Source organism: Argentina anserina, chromosome 2 (genome assembly GCF_933775445.1).
Source record: "Argentina anserina chromosome 2, drPotAnse1.1, whole genome shotgun sequence".
In the NCBI taxonomy this organism is placed as follows: domain Eukaryota; kingdom Viridiplantae; phylum Streptophyta; class Magnoliopsida; order Rosales; family Rosaceae; genus Argentina; species Argentina anserina.
In genome coordinates, this window is record NC_065873.1 from 13,580,384 (window position 1) to 13,599,194 (window position 18,811).

At 39.6% G+C, this 18,811-nt stretch overlaps 2 protein-coding genes across 2 annotated transcripts; one reads left to right on the plus strand and one right to left on the minus strand.

Annotated features, from left to right (window-relative positions):
- The first annotated feature begins 5,698 nt into the window (after positions 1-5,698).
- LOC126783985 (protein IDA-LIKE 2-like) lies at positions 5,699-5,995 on the plus strand. The gene has a single exon (XM_050509503.1). The coding sequence runs from the start codon at positions 5,699-5,701 to the stop codon at positions 5,993-5,995; it is 297 nt and encodes a 98-aa protein (XP_050365460.1).
- A 1,838-nt stretch (positions 5,996-7,833) lies between these two features.
- Positions 7,834-14,422, minus strand: LOC126783720 (PH, RCC1 and FYVE domains-containing protein 1-like). Its single transcript, XM_050509237.1, has 9 exons — positions 14,010-14,422; positions 13,214-13,300; positions 12,640-12,729; positions 12,391-12,477; positions 12,176-12,295; positions 9,592-11,697; positions 9,319-9,465; positions 8,476-9,014; positions 7,834-8,300 (listed from the first exon to the last, which is right to left on the minus strand). The coding sequence occupies exons 1-9, from the start codon at positions 14,055-14,057 to the stop codon at positions 8,138-8,140; spliced, it is 3,387 nt and encodes a 1,128-aa protein (XP_050365194.1). The 5' UTR covers positions 14,058-14,422; the 3' UTR covers positions 7,834-8,137.
- Positions 14,423-18,811: the final 4,389 nt, after the last annotated feature.

An 18,811-nucleotide genomic window follows, 5' to 3' on the forward strand; every position in this document is an offset into this window, starting at 1 on the left:
CAAAACTAATCTCCACTCATTAGCTTTATGCTTTGTTAAGTACACAGAGAGGCTAATTATGTGCACAATTTTGACTTTTTCTTCCTCTTCTTCTTCGTCTCTTCTCCTTATACTTAGTTTTATTGTCTTCATATATGTGTCTCCGACCTTCTATATAGACCAACTATGAATAAGAGTTAATAGAGGCTTTGTTCTTTAGTTTCCAATATTTTTTTTTGCCATCACAAATAAGAAAAACAGTTCTTGATCTTGAGCTTGAAGCTAGATTATTAATTAATAATTAGTCAAACACGACAAAGTAAATTAATTATAAAAAATAATTTCATAATTTTAAGGGTGCATTGTGTTGATGTCATAATTTGGTTCGGCAATTAAATTTGACTTTTTAACCTATTACACGTATGATGCGTTGAAATGTCAAAGAGTGCACGTAGCACTCTGACTTTTCAAAGATATTAAATCTTTATTCGTGAGATAAAGAGAATCCTCAGAAATAAATAATTGTGAGTTGCCTAGCTTAGCATTACACGTCTCTATCCTCAATATACCAAGTCTTCAACCTTGAACTATCACCAAGCAATTAACTCACCGTATGATAAGACTAGAGCGTAGTCGAGTCTAGAGACTCAATCTCCAAGGTCAGTAGGTTAACCATTAAGACTAGGAGGTCGAACTCTAAAGCTCAGGTCATTGACCCTCAACGTACCTTTCTTGGACGTCAACCAAATCACTTGGTAACATACAAGTGAACCAAGAGTCAACCGACTTCTTCATGTGCTAAGTCTGACTCAAAGCATGGCTACTTGAACATAAATGTGACGTCAGTCACCTACCAAGGATGACGACATGATTGTGACATCAGCCAACCTTCCACGTGTCAACCTCCGACATCAAGCATGGACCTAGGCATGGTTGAGCTTGATTCAAGGACACTTTCGGCCCAAGCGCATGACACATGTCCTCACCTACCACCAATCATGTCAGACTCATCCTTGGAGTGTCAGGTTAGCATGCCGGGCATCCTGATTTTTAGGAAGAGCCAATGCTCTCTATCTTTTTACGTCAGTCAACCACCTCTTCTCCTAGAAATACTAAGCCTTAAGGCTGAATCTCCACTTCTTCTCCTCTCCCAAAAATCATGCTAAAATGCACAAGCTCTCTCTCTCTCTCTCTCTCTCTCTCTCTCTCTCTCTCTCTCTCTCTCTCTCTCTCTCTCTCTCTCCTTCATTGTCAGTATGTCGACGGTGCTTCATCCACTCTAGTCAGGCATGCTAACCCAACCCTACTCAAGCATCACATATTTCTCCTCACATCTTTATTTATTGTTCAAACACATCACTGACTTGGGCGTCGTAGAGCATTTGGCCGGCCTAGAGCTGGTCTTCCAATGACGTTTCGTCTCTTCACTTTTGTAGGTCACAACCACGATGAAGCTCCAACAAGAGTCATGCGTCCACCTACCAAGGACAATTGACGCCCATCATCAGGCAGAAGACATGCAAGACCAACATATCAAGGGTCCACTTGCCAAAGACGATCAACGCCCATCATCAAGCCGAGGACGACCAAGACCAACACATCAGCCATCAACCTACCACGGATGATCCACGCACCATTAGGCATGGGACTACCAAAGCCAAAGATATCAATAGAACACCTACCGAGAAAGATAGATGACTATCATCAGGCGGATGACGAAAAAGGGACATATCAGTAGTGTACCTACCGAGGAAGGTCAACGTCCACCATCGAGTGTTGGATGACTAAGGCCGAGCATCAGCTTCACGGAGTGTGAAAGCTCAACATTAGTCGATGGAGATCCAAGGCGAAACTACCCACTTCATCAGATAAGAGAGTTAGACACTCATCATCAAAAGGAGAAACCCCTACACCATGTCGAGGAGCTCAGCTATCAAGTGGTCAATGCCCATCATCGAGTGTCGGACGCCCAAGGCTAAACATCGGCTTCGCCCAACAAAGAGAGTGGACAACAATGATTGTGCTTTCATATACTTCACTACTAGAGTGAGGGAGGTAGTGTTCAAGACCAAGTAGCCAACCTCATCCAAGGAGGCCGAAGGCACAACTTCACTTATGCCATACTCCCTATCACATTCCTTGGAGAACCAGGAAACAACACATACCACCGTGTCATACTTTCAATCACCCAAGGTTGACAACCCGGATCACACATAAGGTCAAACTAATCGAAGGGTAATGAAGGCCTACTACGAGAAAATAACCCCAACACTTTACATGTTGGATTTCAACGGAACAATCGTTGACCCGTTGGTGCTAAAAAATCGGTACCAACACAATATTGGACTTCATGATCACATATTTCTAGTACTACAACATGGTCAAGCGGGTTACAAGAGAAAGAGAAAGAGGAGAAATGGAGGCAGGAAGAAGATCTGATGTTGGAACTCTGAGTTTGAATAATTTGGTCAGTTTAACTGTTCTCAATATCTCTTATCAGTTTCTGCCCCTCCAAGCCAAGCAAGAATAGAAGAAGCTAGAAGAAGAAGATGAAGATGATCTCCTAAGAAGAAGAACAATGTAATTAAGTTGAGGTATTCATAATAAATTATGATCGTGCTGAGTGGTACAGGTCTTGAAATGTTCTGATCAAGTTTGCTTCGTCCGGATTCACGTTGAGGAGATTATGATTTAACCTCAACTAGATCCATCTCAACTAGATTGCTTCAATATACATCTTCCAGAGCCTTGTTTCAAGCCTAATGCAGCTCTCAATTCCTCTCATTCATTCCTTAAAACCTACATTATACCTCAGTAAGGTCCACTAATCAAATTCTCACACCATTTTTTCATTGTCAAGCTCTAACTGCGCGCTTTTCATATGATCTGAATCTCCAATCAACCAAAATATTGTATGGATTTAACCTGGTTTTTGCTTTGTTGTAAATTGTAATTGGACTATTGTTGTACGTAGTAGGAGACAAGTGAAGATGCATGGATTGAATCTAAAATTAGGTACGTATCCTCACATCAGACTAATTACCAAAAAGTTTCTCAAATTTAAAATTCTATATTTTTATAATAATATCACCGCTAACAATTATGAATTCGCATTTCAGTCAAAAAATTTGCATTCATAGAATTTGAGATTTTGTTTGTACAATAGGATTTTATATATATATATATATATGGGGAGGTTCAGAAGCGGACTACCGCAAACCCGAAAAAGTGCGAACGTCTTTCTTCAGCTGCATTTGGCGCCAACGGCTACACTCCTCTTGCCGGATTGAGGCCATGGGCATCCCAAAAGACATCTCATTGAAGATGGAACCCAATTCAATCGAGGTTCGAAGGTTCTGGGCAGCAACCTTGATTGAAATTTCAAATCGGTCAAAGGCTGATATAAAATTGGTAATTAATAGCTCCCACTATCAAGAAGAATCTTCAAATGGAGGCCTGGACACCGTCCGTCAAGAGAGGTGCCGTCGTGGGACTATGATGACTAAGAAAACAAAGATGTCTGCACTTTAAGAGAGTTGTTGACATCCTCTTTAGAATAGCCTTATATATATATATATATATATATATATACATATATAAGAAGGATCACAAGCGGACGTCCGCAACTAAGTAAAAGTGCGGACTCCGGCTCAAAATTGCTCCCACTTGTGCAAATGGAAACTTTGGTTCCATCCTCGGAGACCACAAACATCTCGGACGACGTCACTATCAAGGGTGAAGGCCAAGATGAGGTAATCGGAGGTCTGGGCCGGTAAGTTTACCAGAAACTTCAAACTCCTTATTTTCGACTTCATACTCATCGACCGGAAGTTCACTGGCAAGAGGAAGCTCAAGACAGAGATCTGGTTTGGTATTCACACGATCACCATCACCATCTGCACCATCTGAACAATTTTGAGCTGGCGTCCGCTTGTGATCTTTTATATATATATATATATACGGATTTTCTCAAATGCGGAGGTCCGCACCAATGATTTTGGTGCAGATTTCCATCTTTTTACCACTTTTTGATCAAAGTTTTTCATCTCCACCGTTTAGTATCTAGATAATATTGTGTAGATCATCTCTGCAAAATTTCAGCCAATTTGGTAATCGTTAAGGCCCTCAAAATCGAATAACAAATGGACGGACCGAATTATGTCGAACATGAACCGTTCATATTTTTAACAGAAAAACGCAATTTTAAGGGCCTTCACGATTACCATATTGGCTGAAATATTGCAGAGATGATCTACACAATATTATCTAGATACTAAACGGTGGAGATGAGAAAATTTGATCAAAAAGTGATAAAAAGATGGAAATCCGCACCAAAATCTTGGTGCGGACCTCCGCAGCCAAGAAGGGCTGTATATATACATACATACATACATTTTGCGTCAGTTTTCCCTTCTCCTTATGAACAAACAACCTACTCTTTAATGAAAACTTAAGATTCAGTTTTTTTTTTCTGTCAATCTGACTCTTAAACAGGAAGTGAGGGCCACTTAATCTATCATGTTGTTAATTGAAAACACAACATGAGACCCTGTCTCTATTTATTTGTCGAAATCCCAAAAGTGATAAGTGAGCCCTAATCGATGGTTGGCCTATTGGCTATGTATACCCCAACATAAAAGAACCACAATGCAATGTGTTTTAAAGAAAGGGGTGACATAACTTGTTTAGACTTGTTTGATGGAATTCAGGAATATAAAAGGGAGAGAGAACCATCATAGCATTATATATATAGTGAAAGGTTGCTCGATCGAACATGACTACATGAGTTGTACGTTTGCTACTTGCTTGTGAATGAAGTAATATATTTGTTTGTGTGGAAGTGTTTTCTATTGTCGACTGGATCCCTATTGTCTCCTATAAGTTCGTATCAGAATTTTAGTATATTCAGTAAAATCAAACCTTCATGAACGAATAGTTCAAGTGCATTGTGAATTCTTTCACTTACTTCTAATAAACTAGTCATCTACATACACGTTGTGAGGATTTGGAGGTTTCAAAAGGAGCTCATGAAATGAAATTCTCTGATATGAAATTTCTGGTGACATCATATCCTGAAAAGACCAATACCATAGCTATGGAAGTATGGAACAAGCAGTAGTTCTTATCTTGAGCAATCAACATAGAAACATGACGCCTGTTACAGAACCTCCAGTTCTTCAGTCGGCCATTTATGTCTACACAGCCCCACGCCCCCACACCTTCACCTAACCCTGAAACAAAGTCCCAAAATTTATTTCTTTTCTTTCTTCTGGTTGCTCTTTATCTTTCTTCTTTGCATGCCCTTTCGGCCTTTTCGTTCTATCAACACCTTTGGTGACTCTGAGTCAGAAACACACCTCCTGAAGACCCGTTCAAATCTGTGTTCTACCTCGTTTAGAGACTATTACCCCATGTTACCATATTTAATTTAGCTCAGAAGTTTCACAGCCAACAGCAAAATCTAAAGGCACATGATCCAGTCCTTTAGAGCTGCATTTACTTCTTCATGTTTCCACATTCCCTCGTTGTTTTGCACCTGATTTTCCTACCATAATAACTTCACTCATACCGAACATAATCCAAGGAAAACAGAAAACAAAGATATATAGCTTTAGCTGTGTTTCTATTTATACTGCATTCTTAACTACATATTCTTTGTAGTTTATACCATTCTTAAACCAGCTCGATCCTCTTCCTTCTTTCTCTTATATTTGGTGAAATGGGGAAACAACGTGATCGTGTTGTGGTTGTGATATGGTTGCTGCTTTTAGTCATGCTCATCTTTCTGGTTGGAAACACTCAAAGCTCTCGAGCCCTACTTCTAGATGAGAGTACTAACCAAGTTGTGTTGAAGAAGAAGCCCAACAACAGCAACAACTCTGATGAGAATTCATCGTCGGTGATGCACCGTAGTTTCTTCGCATTCTTGCCAAAGTCGACTCCTATCCCACCATCGGGTCCTTCAAGGGAGCACAACGGTATTGGCTTACAGAGCTCTTCACAGCTCTCACCTTGAAGATCAGTATTCTTCTCATACATAATTCATACCTTATCATTATTTGCTTCATCTATAGCTGGCTTCGGATCATATTTCTTCATCATGATCCTATTGATGATAGGGTAATGTACATGGTTTATGGTAATGGATACGTAATTTCCCCACAATAGTTACTTTGTCTTTGAAATTTCATAGAGCTTGCTAAGGATCTTTCATGAATGTAGTAGTGAAACATATAGGGAACACTTCTGAGACTGTATGAATACTCAGACCGAAAGCTGATGCTTCTGTACGTAAATTGTCTGTTTCCATCTTGCAGAAATAGTACTAAATATTTATTGGAAAATTAAATATCGAATCGTATCAAGACCTGTGTAATAAATATGTAAAGTGCCTATATTTTGCTGCTCTTATTGAATTCATGTACCATTGGCACTGCTGCATATTCTAAAGATTGAGTGAAAGCAAATCCATCCAAAATCTATTGAAAAGAGTGATTGAGGTGATCTTAAATTAAACTACTCACAATTGGTGGCATGTCATGATCTCGCTGTATGTCATTCGATTATCTGATTTGAGTGTATAAATTATATGATACGATTTGTAAACTGCCTTACCACGTTTATCTTGGGGTTCTTATCACAGTTAGTATCTGAAATTTATGTGGTCGGTAAATTTAGTCGGAAGACTCTTAAAGTGATCAACCAACCCTACTTCTATGAGTTAAATGTTATATATCAAACGAAGCCTTGCTTATTCTTTGGAAGGGAGATGCATTTTCAAAGAGTAAACTAGATATACGTGGGAAAGAAATGAAGCATTGCAGAGGTCGATCTATCGTGTAATGTTTGGAGTTTCTTCCATTTGCAAATTGCAACGTTTCATTTTCAAAAACACAAGGGAAGACAATATATCCAATTTCGCTTGACTTGTAATGCAAAAGATATGCATCGATCATAAATTCAAGTACACTGGAGTCTCTTCCAGTTACACAAAGACGAGCATTGAAGTCTAATTTGGTGACTGCGTTTTTGGATAACCAACAATATAAGATAGTTGCTATAGCAGGTTAGTTAAGCCATTCACATCATGCATTAAATTCAAACCAACCATGGAATGAAAGAAAGAGAGAGTCATGTGAGACCTTGAAATATTAGTTAGAGTAAGAACTCGTGATCGCCGTCATTTTTCAAATGCAATAGGTCCAAGGTTGTGACCCCTTCAGGATTTATTTGAAGCTTGACGCCTTGAAGTGACTGTAGCATTCTGACCAATTTTCACTTTTCACTCTCCATGAAATTTTGGTTGTCGGTAGAGGTTAGCAAACTCGCTTTATTCTATAGCTAAACATATATTTTAAGAAAAAAGAGTTTTCCTACTGGGTCATCTATTTGTTATTAAAATTGAATTGCTATCGATTTGAAGAAAAAGACGTGTAACTTGGGTGCCGTCAAACTGGTATCATTCTCCTCAGGTTTTTGCCTCCAGAGTTTGAGAAACTTTGACCTCCAAATCCTAAGGAGACTGTCAAACTGGTTGTCTAGCACTGTTGTCTTGCTAGTGATTCTGTGTGCATAGGACTGCAGGCATAGCCACTCCTGTAGTGAAGACTGATTCTTTCTTTGTACGAGGACTCAAAAATTGCCCATATTTTTGGGATATAGCTTGCTCATCTTTCTAAGTTCTACCTTAACCTTCACGTTTTCTTCTTACATGAAAGGAAGTTCAGGGCTTTTCACTGTGATGCTCTGTTAACTTTAAGCAATATAATGTCTCAATTTGCAGCAAGTTTAGAATACATGTCACCTTATCAAATAGATTATACAAGTGCTAACAGTAAAAACAAAACCCTACAATTATATTGACAAGAAAGAATAATTAAGGGGCAAGTGAAAGCAACAACTTTCTTTGGCTGAATTTGTCTCATAAATAAAGAGTTTATATACACTACAAGACAACCGGTGATGAAGGGTAGAAACCCAGAAATAAATTTTGAAAAAATAAAATGGGGCGGAAATGGGAAAGCCTCAAAATGTGAAAAAGAGAAAAAAGGCAAAAGAGGTGTTTTGCTTCCCTTGATACCTGACTCTTGCTCCGCCCTTAAATACCATCAGATGATACAAAATGTGTTAATGGAGGGCTTCCCTCCCTCCCTCCTTGCTAAGGTTGTTGGGATGCAGGTGAGAGAGCTCCATCCGATCTACGTGCAGCTGAGCCATTAACTGAAGACTTGTCTGATCCACGGACATTGTACTTCTCGTACACTTTCTCGCGATTCTCGGACCACCAAATTTCTGCTTGGTGCTCTCCAAATCTTCTGCGGCTGCACATGCGTTTACATATTGTTAGAGCAATCTTTTCATGAAAATAAGGAATGAAATAATTTATATTTGGGCCACACAACCCTTGGTCTCTAGACAAGAGAATGATCAGATTAGAAGCCGGACGCAAAGAGGTACTCAACGATGATGAACCATAAAATAGATATCCAAGATTACCTGAAGCGCACTCGTTTGAGATCTCTAGTTCCATCACGGAGAGCCACAAGAGTTATGTAAACACCAGGCTCATATTGTTCGATCCATTCTGCCTCAACCGCATTACCACTAACGGCCAAAGCAGGATTCCTGGATCTCGTGCCATTCTCCCCATCTTGGGAAGGCCCAGAATCCTTGCCATCAACAGTCACTGACAGATTACTAACTGACTGAAATGATCCGCCACCATTGGACAGCCTATCTACAGCATTTACCATCCCGTTGGAGGTCACCAGCTCTCTATTGTGTTGTGGGTTGGTTTCATTCGTGCCTACGGAATCCCTGGGTGAATGAGTATGCCCTTGACTTCCATTTACTGTATTTGAGTCAATTCCCATGGAGGAAATTAAGTAAGAATTGCTCATTGAACTTGATCTTGAGTGGTTATCTCCATCTGGATTATGAATGCCATTTGGCTCCAAGCCATTAGATGGATATGCCTGCTTTATACTCTCAGTATCATAAACCCCAGGTGGCAGCCTTTCAGCCAAATCCTTGAGCTGAAATTATTATAGATGATAATCACTACGACAGCCAGCATATATTAAAAATCATCTGAAGTTCAAAGTATACGCCAAATCTGAAAAACTCATGTATGGCCTGTAATTGCTAGAGCTTCATTTATAGATGAAAACTTAAGATAAACCATGGGTATATCAGTCATGTCTATTCTTCTCTGAATAGAGTTACTTATATTTGATTCAACAGTTAAATAAGACCAGCTAAATGTACTGTTTACCCAATAATCACACAACTGAAGACCACTAATGAACTCAGAAACATAAGAGTATATAAAGCAATGACCTGTGCGGTTAGTGACTTTATAACTTCTTTGGCCGCTTTAGATTTCGCAGCTTCCTCAGCAGCCACTGCCATAGCTTCTTGTGCTTTCTTTGTTGAATTCTGAAGCTCTACTTCTTGAAGTTCACATCTCTGTCTCAGACTATCAACCTTTCCATATATTTAGGAAAAAAATGTTATAATATAAAAATTATAATGACTCAAGCATGAAAGGCCCTAATCGTCCGAGGACTAAAAAGTATTAACAAAAAGTCCGGCATAAATATAGCTTTATACCTGTGAACGTAACTTTAGCACTTCCTGGTTCAAAAGCTCATTAGTTTTCTTCAAACTATCTGCGATACTTTTTGAGAAGGAAAGTCCAGATGTTGTAGGAACAGGAGTTGCAAAACGAGGAGGGCTTGGTCTCCTTGAGAATGGTGACACAGACCTCGAACTTACTCCAGATGGTGTTGTAAGGACTGGTTTGGGAACTGTTCGTCTCAGATCAACAGCAGCTGACATAACTACATCCTTTAATTGCAACAGCGAAGGTGTCTGAGAAGAGCGAACAAGGGAGAATGTCTCAGCTTTCTTTCCTTGCTTGGCTGCTTTGCTGTCCAATTGCTTTATCAAATCCACGTTTGAAGGTACAGCAGACTTGTATAATCTTATGTCAGCCTTGTCCAATCTGTCTTTGTTCTCACCAGACAAGCGAGGTACAACATTCTTTCTATTATTACTACCAGGTTCTAACACCTTGTTCAATTTCACATAACAAGAATCACAAACTCGATATGGTTTACCAGGATTAGGAGACAGTGCTGCTCTTGTTGCTTTTCTGGAACTACATGAATGGCAGTGCACGAGTCCACAATTATAGCAATTATGCCTTTTCCTTGTAAATCCAAAAGCCTGTCTGCAAGCAGAGCACTGTGACTGCTCAGCACCAGATACCCATTTGTGAAGACATATAGCTGCTGTATAGTGTGAACCACACCCAATGTATTTCACATGTCTATCCTTTAAACCTTCAACCATAGTAGGTGTCTTTCGATCCTCAATATCACCATGCCCCAACCTCCCATTAGCGCCTTTTCCCCATGTATAAACTTCATTTCTAGATGTCAAAACTGCTACATGATATGCACCACAAGCAATTTCTTCAATACATTCCCCAGAAAGTTTGTCATCCACCAAGCAAGGTAGTTTTCCATCAGAATTGGGATTACCGAGCTGACCATAAACAGTACTACCCATTGTAAATACATGCCCTGATGTTGTCAAACCAACAGTTAAACTGTGTCCGCAAGCAATTTTGTGAAAATTGTAATCAATAAGGGCTGGAACGCATGTTGGTTTAAGACGGGCTTCCTTGTCACCATGTCCAAGACGATTCTTATCTCCATCACCCCAAGTAAACAATTTACCTGATGAAATACTGGCACTAGATTGTGTTGCAATAACCTCCACTACAGCAGCAGTGTGCCATACCCCACATGCAACAGCAATTGTCCTCAACCCTGATAGGGAATCTACTTCTCTCGGACATGAAACATTTTCTCTGTCTCCATGGCCTAAGACGCCAAATGTTCCATCGCCAAATGTAAAAAGTTTCCCATTTGATGTCACCAAGGCTGTATGCCATGGACCACAAGATACAGAAGCAACTTGAAGTCCCTCTAGAGGACCTGAAATTCTCCTTGGTATCCAGTGACTGACATCAGAACCATGACCAAGCAGCCCAGCATTGTGTGTACCATCTCCCCATGTATAAAGCTCCCCAGCCATTGTAACAGCACAACTATGAAATTCTCCACATGCCGCAAAATCAACACTAGTAGCTGCCAAAGATTCAACTAGACAAGGCTGCGCAACATCCTTCCCCACACCATGGCCGAGTCGTCCCCCAGATTCTTCACCCCATGTAAAAACTTCACCTTGTCTTGTGACCAAGGCTGCATGCTTGACCCCACAGGCTATATGATGTACATCTAAAACAACATTGCACTCTAATGGCCTAGGAACAAGCACATCTGCCCGGGGACTCGAATAACTTACATTTTTATCAGCTCCAATCTTAACAACACTATCACAAATGACCTCACCCCATATGTACACATCACCTAGAGCATCACAATCATCGGGTGCAGAACCATGACTTGAAGTGCTGGGAGCACTTGAAACACTTACTCGAAATGCATCTGAACTGGATCCTTTTACCTGCATATTTGTCTGGTCTGATGCTACATGCGACCTTTCAGAGACCGGAGAATTGTCAGGCAGCAAACTATTCGGTGAAGTATGTGATTTGAAATTGACAGAAATCTCAGGAGAGCCAATATCCCGTGTACCACTAATAGAACTATCACTAGGGCTATTTGATGTCAAGTCTTTGCTATCCTGAAATTGATTTAACAAGGGGCATTATAAGAAACCACCTATTTAACAGCTGGATTACAAAAATATAACAGAGCATACAGTAACCAAACTTTCAACAGAAACTGCATGCATATGTAGTGTGTGCGTGTGTGTTGAGAAAATCAATTCATGCAAATCCCACAACAACTTACATCAACTACATCATAAAGATAAAGATAGTTGGATAAAACTCATTTATAAGAGATCTGCAACTTCAGAAAAGAAAAAATATAATAAAAGGAAAGAGGAGCTAAAATCAACAACTTAACCAGTTATCTACTAAATTAAGTTGATAGACGTGAATTTCTTTTTGGGAAAAGATTGATTAATAAAAGTGTCCAAGGCATTATGTGTCCCAACTGCAGCTAAACAGTTCCGTGAACAGCATATTTATGCATATAATCCTGAACAACATACAAAGTATAAAAGATAAAGGTTTCAATCAATGTATGTAAATTACATCAAGGTATAATCCTCCATCACTCCATCCATCTATTTTGGAGCGACCACCTCTGCCAGAGGATATAAGTGATTTGACGCCAGCAATCCACACTTCTGCCTCAACTTTATCCTTGCAGATCTAAAAAGAAAAAATAAATGTTATTATTTTTATTAATAATTCTCGAATTAACAACAATGAAGGTACAGCTCAAATATTAAACTTTGGCCACTAACCAGATCAAGGGACCTCTTTCCGTTATTATATATAAGAGAAAAGGATAAATAGTCTTTCTCAGGACGCAGATATCGTTGGAAAACGGCCTGTCATAAATTTGTGAAAATGTCAAATAGTATGAGAGCATCTATAAGACTTACTAAGTCACATTGGTCAAACACTCAAACATAGTAAAGCATCAAGTATATGAGTAATATATCAAATTATTCAAATATATTAATTTTTTTTAAAATGGCATGGGATCTCACAGTTCTTTGTCCAGGAATAATTCTCGAGACAGAAGCTAACTTCAAATTTCTTTCTCCACTACTCGAAACCCAGATCAAAGATGATTCGTCCTGCCATTATGAAAAATAGCTGTAAGTGGAAAGTGAGGCATTTGAAGAGTAAACAGAGGATCAAATTACAGTAGACACAACCACAAGTCATGACAACACACTGGCCCAACATGAGTTTTAACTAATCATTATGTCAAAACATAAAAAGTAGATATCCAGAACTTAGCTTACTGGTAAAGGCAATGGACATTAAACATGCCCAAAACCTTAAAAGATGCACAATTTCGGTTCCAAATTCATGAAAATATCGTATTGGAGAGTTATATATTAGCTCCAACAGATTAAATTATCCATTAAGAGTATTTTTAAATCAAAAGGAGTTAATTTTTCATAGAAAATTGAAGATGAATCCGGAAGGGGTTACTTTTGTTTTAACCTCTTATTCTTCAGCAGATCCTGTTTTCTTACAAACCCTTTCTAGAGAAATCATTTAATGATAAAACTCAATAAGGTGCCCTTAGAGAAGCTTTAGATACAAACTTACGCTAGAAAGTCGAAACGGACAAAACTTAGGCTTTCCCTTACGACCATATTTCAGTAGCTGAGCACCCTTCTTCAAAGCAATTATTGCCTGCACATATTTCGGAGATCACTGAGAACCATGAGAAAGGTACCGGCAGCACATAACTAAGTACGCTGTAAACTTATGACAACAGGAACCAAAAAAGAAAGCATCTTTTAAACTGCGGTACTAAGATTCTCAGAAGAAAAAAAAAATCACTACAAAGAACTCGACTCATTCATCTTAAATCACAATGTTAAAACACAGCAGCCTTATTCAAACCCGAAACAGCTTTCTAACATACTATCTTCTTCATTAACTGCTTCTCGTCCCGAGACTACCAACTCCTAAGTTCATTGTTTTAAGGTATTCGTCTGCTAAATTACTACCTATACTGCTACCTATTCTAAGGTATATGTCGACCTGAAATCTGAGTATACATTTCCAAGGACCAAATACACGGACAATGTGAATACAAATGCACATGGAAAAAAAAACCTACCAAAGCCGAAAAATCGACGCCTGTTTTGTTATCTACAAAGTACAAACCTCCCATTATTGAACTCATTCAACAGAAAATGATGAACCAGCTCTTCTCCGAGTTATAAATTCAAAAAGTAAATAAAAAAATTGATGCTAAAATAGCTAAATTTGTACAGAATTCTCCACCTAATATGTAAAAGAAAAATAAAAATCAATAAATTTGTTCACATTTAAGACACAGAGGAGTTGAAGAAATGAGAATCAAAAAAGACTAGGGAGAAAATGCGTTCGAGACCTGGTCAATGTCACGGTTGGCGTTGCCGTAGCTAACAAGATCTGCCATTCCATGTGAGTGAAATCACCGTAACGCCACCACCCTCTCCGATCCCTCGCCGGAGCTCCGTTCATCATCTACCTTCTTCCTACTCTCTCTCTCGCCTCCGCCGTACTCTACCATCAACAAACCCCTCACTTCCACCACCACCTCTCTCTCTCTCTCTCTCTTTCTCAGGCCGCACACTCGTCAGCAGCGCGCCTCGCAGATCTGCCTAGCCGGAACCCTAACGCCGCCATTTGCGAGCAGACCTGGAAGCGGCGGGCTCAGGCGAGAGCTGAGCGGAGAAGCTTTTGGAAATTGGAGTTGCCGGCGGGAAGTGAAGAAACGACGTCGGAGAGGGTGACGGAGGAAACAGAGGAGAGAGAAAAAGTGAGAAGGAATTTAGGGAAGGAAAGAAGGAAGGGGGTGGGGTGTCCGAGAGAGAGTTGCAGAGAGAAAAAAAAAACAGTACACTAGTCAAAGCTGTAGAAGATTGAACAGAGATTAAATAAATATTAATATCGAATTTATAGTTACTGCTTTTCTTTCTTGGCCCAAATTTTTAACACCCCTAATAATAGTAAAATTTGATAACTATGACCCCAAATTTGAAGTGTTCTTTCTTTTTCCCCCATGATTAACAAAGGTCATGTAGGTCTATATGAACCAAATCCAAATCCACTGTTAAGGGAACTCCCGGGTGTATTCTAAGGCACTTCAGAGAGACATGGTTTATTTATTGTCAACTGCATAATTTCAAGGAGTGGTTTGAGATTCACTCACCGGGAACACCAGCATTAAGTTGTTATGTACAATTTTGAATTTGAATTTTGAGACTTTGGTGGATTTCCGGTAATTTTTTTGAGAAAATATATCAGACGGACTCGGATTATGAACATAATTTACATGCTCGTTTTACTTTGAAGATGTATTTAGCGAGACAAAGAGGTAGTTGGATTACTCCTTTCACTGAGTAGAGTAGCTATGAAATTCTTTGATATAGGCAGGTGGTAGCTTGATGGACAAGGGAACACAACAACTTAACAAAAAGGGACAAAACCCGTGGATCCATCATATCCATGCATGATTTGATCTTGGGGGGTCATTTTCATATTCATATTCATATCCACATCACATCAAATCCAAGTGTGGCTATATTTCACAAATTTTAGGGAATTGATGTTTCATTTGAGAGACACATTATTACCTTAACAATGTGATCAGTGCTAATTACTATTTGTGAGTTTGAGGATCTTTTTGTTTTGTGCTTTTGAGAAGAGAAGCCACCTTGAAATAAGAAAGGAACCCACTTCAAAATATTTTTGATCATTTTGATGAGTCTCCTTTTGATTTGGTGGGTGAAGGTGAACTACTACTAGCTAGCTACGTACTACTGAGTTTTGTTCCTCATGTCTATAAATTGGATCATGACAATTATGAATTGTTGATGATGGTGTTGGATCCCACAATTAACCTAAAAGAAGAAGAAGAAGAAGAATTTGGAATTTTTCTTAAGGAGGACCTTAATATTAGGCACATAGAGATTGCAGGTTTTGACCGTAATGGAAGAAAGGGGAACCAACTGGTGTCACTGGTATAGATATAAAGAAACCTGAACGTTGCCGCAGTGGCATGTACACGTTTGAATCTGAAAGGGTGGCTGCTCTTTTTTATTGCAAGAATTTTAAAGCTCTTGGAGACCTATAAAGAATTTCTGTTATTTTAGAGTTATGGAATGTTGTTGTTTATGTTGTGTTGTGATGCACTGAAAATAATTAAGTAACATTTGAGAAAGGTTAATGAATTCAAAGGAAATCAACCATGTGAAACTTGGTGGATAAAAGGTAATATTAGTGGTGATCAAACTCACCTTGATTCTATATAGAAAACGATAAGTCTAAATCAAAGCAGAAAATATGTTTAGTGCACATAGTGATTCTTGGATCAAATTTAGTTATAAATCCCAAAAGCTACAAAGGTGGCAGCTAGGATAATAGACTAGCTACTTTGATTATATAGAAATGATTTAACTAGTACTAATGCCACTAATTGTGCTTAATCATGTCACAAATACAATAACATGACAGCCCCATCTTGAAGGCCGCCTATTCGACTTGTGCCCTAATAGAATATTCTCAATGATCATGTATAGTACAAACAATATAAAGAGATAATTAAAGTAAGTAGCAGAAGTACAACAACCATGATAATGAAAATTGAGAGAGAAGTAAAGCAGAGGAGGAATGAAGGTGATGAACAAAATAATTGATGAAGAAAAGAGATCAATGAGAGGAAGCTAGGGTAAGGCTTCCAAGTTCCAAATGCTTACTTTGCGAGAGAAAGAAGCCAAAATTTTGTGAAGTTGGGACCTCTCACATACTCTCTTTGATTTGACACAGCCAAAAACCTATCAAGCTTTCATAAACCTACTTGGCTTGGTCGGGCTATTGCTTATTTTGAGAAGGCATCACTAAGTAAGCAAATTAGTAACAAGAAATTCTGGGGAGTCGATTATTGCACCAACTGCATGGCTTTTTCTTTTGCTTTGCTCAGTTCCCTTTTGTACTGAAAGTTGCTAGGTAAAGTATATATGGACACAGTAACATAGAAATGATGTTGCGATGTGTGAAGTATGATGCATGTATGGTCCTCTAAAACTCGCTTTACGGATAGAGTTAATTAGATCGTGGTTTTGAATCCGTAAAGTATTTACATTTCGGAACTGAAATTCACATTCTTTATTTTACAATCAACACTTCTACTTTCTTTTTTAAGTAACTTAACTTCTGTTTGTAACAAGCATTTTGTGTCATTATAAGAACTTTAATCATTAAATTAAATGAGAGGATGGTAAAATCCGGAGTGTAAATTCAATTGCCTTAGATTGTAGCTTCAGGTGAAAAGAAATATTAAAACGGACGACACGCGCGGACTCTATGTATATAGGCACCACCATAGCTAAATTCAAACACATCCTGCCAAAACTAATTTGTTTTCAATTTTGTGCCAGATATGTTCAGGATTCCATGGTTCAGTAGTCCAAGCCATGTATAGTTTCCAATTTGGGATGATCGATAGTGATACTTCAATACTTCGGCATTATTGGGCGTAGTTTGCTGGTATTCATGAGCTTGTGTTATGTTAATGAGACATTTAGTTTGACTTCATTTCTGTATTTCATGTATGTTGAAACCGAAAAAAATATGAAATTAAAAAAAGAAGAACAAAAGCCGAAATAAAGAAAAAAAGAACAAAAGCCTAAAGCCCACGTCATACTCTTGCTGAGAAGATAATTGTGACACGCACAAGGTTATTGAGTTCAACTACAATTCATACAAGAAAGTTCTCCTTATAAGTTGTATTATCAGTGTTTCAATACATGAGAGACACGAGAAGTTCCTTTGAACTCTACATGCTCAGTTGTGCACTATATAAAAAGGGGCATAAAGAAAAGAAAGGGGCAGAAGGACGTATAGGAGAGCAGAGCACCGTGGAGGACGCAGTCGACACCAACGCAAGCTACATCAAAGCTAGCATATTAAAAGAGGAGATAGTCACCTACAAGGTTCGAATGACGACTTCCTTCTTTCTACCGGCTCTTGTTCTGTTCTGATACTCAAGGCTTTGTTGCCTTTCAAATCCCTCGAGGATGGCTACTTGGTTACTTGTTACTTGGTTACTCAAACCCCTTGCAGATCACCTGGTTACTTGTTGCTCTGGTTACTCAAATCCCTTGTGGATAATCCGGCTCCATGTTACTGTTCCTGTTCTCTAGTCCCTTGCGGATTGTTCTTCGGAGACTTGGCTCTATGGTTACAGTTCTTTGGTGACTTGACACTATGGTTCTCTATGATACTATGGCTACTCTAGTTCTCTTGTTACTTGGCTACGTGATACTATGGCTACTATGGTTCTTTGGTTACTAGTTCTATGATCACTATGGTTCTTGTTGGCGTGAATTCGGCCGAGAATCACGGCCCGTGATTCCCTCCATAAATTACGGCATAATTAGTGGAAATTAGTGGGTAGAATAGTGCTAGAATTAGCCTATATAATGAAGTGTAATCTGTGAATGAGAGATCAAGCAATATAATTAACTCATTTCAAGTTGGTATCAGAGCCTCTTCGTGCTCTGTTTTTCTGGGTTTCTTTTTCTCGTTTTTTTTTTCCGGCCAGTTATCACCGGGGTGCTCATAGCTGCCTCCTCCCATACCGCGCCTCACCGCTGCCCTCCGGCCCTCTCTGACATCGTCGCTGCCTTCCCGACGTCGCCGACTGCTGCTTCGGCGCCGCTGCTGCCTCCCCGACCGCTCCTACTGCTACCTCCCCGAGGATTCACCGCTGCTGCTGTCTCTCCTCCCCGGACATTGCCGCTCCACGCCCGACGTCGCAACTCGCCGATCCGCCCCGACGATTCTTCATCAACACGGTCTGTTATACTCCTGCCCGACCCGTTTTTCGGCCCAGCCCAGTTCGTTGCGACCCGGCCCAGCCCATCTCAGTGCGACCCGGTCCAGCCCAGCTCAGTCTGACCCGGTTTGACCTGACCCGACCCGTCAGTGCATCTTCACAGACAGTTTCAGTGCATCGGCGGCAGATTCTTCTCCATTTTTCTGTGCTTTTGTTCCTGCCTCCTTTACACTTTTTCTTTTCCATGGATTCTGGACACGAAGCTGATGGTTCTCAGACCTCTGATATTCCGACATTCGAAGTCTCTGTTAAGGGTTCTGACAGTGGTTCATTTGGGGGCGCCAAACTAAACGGCACCAATTTCCGTAAAT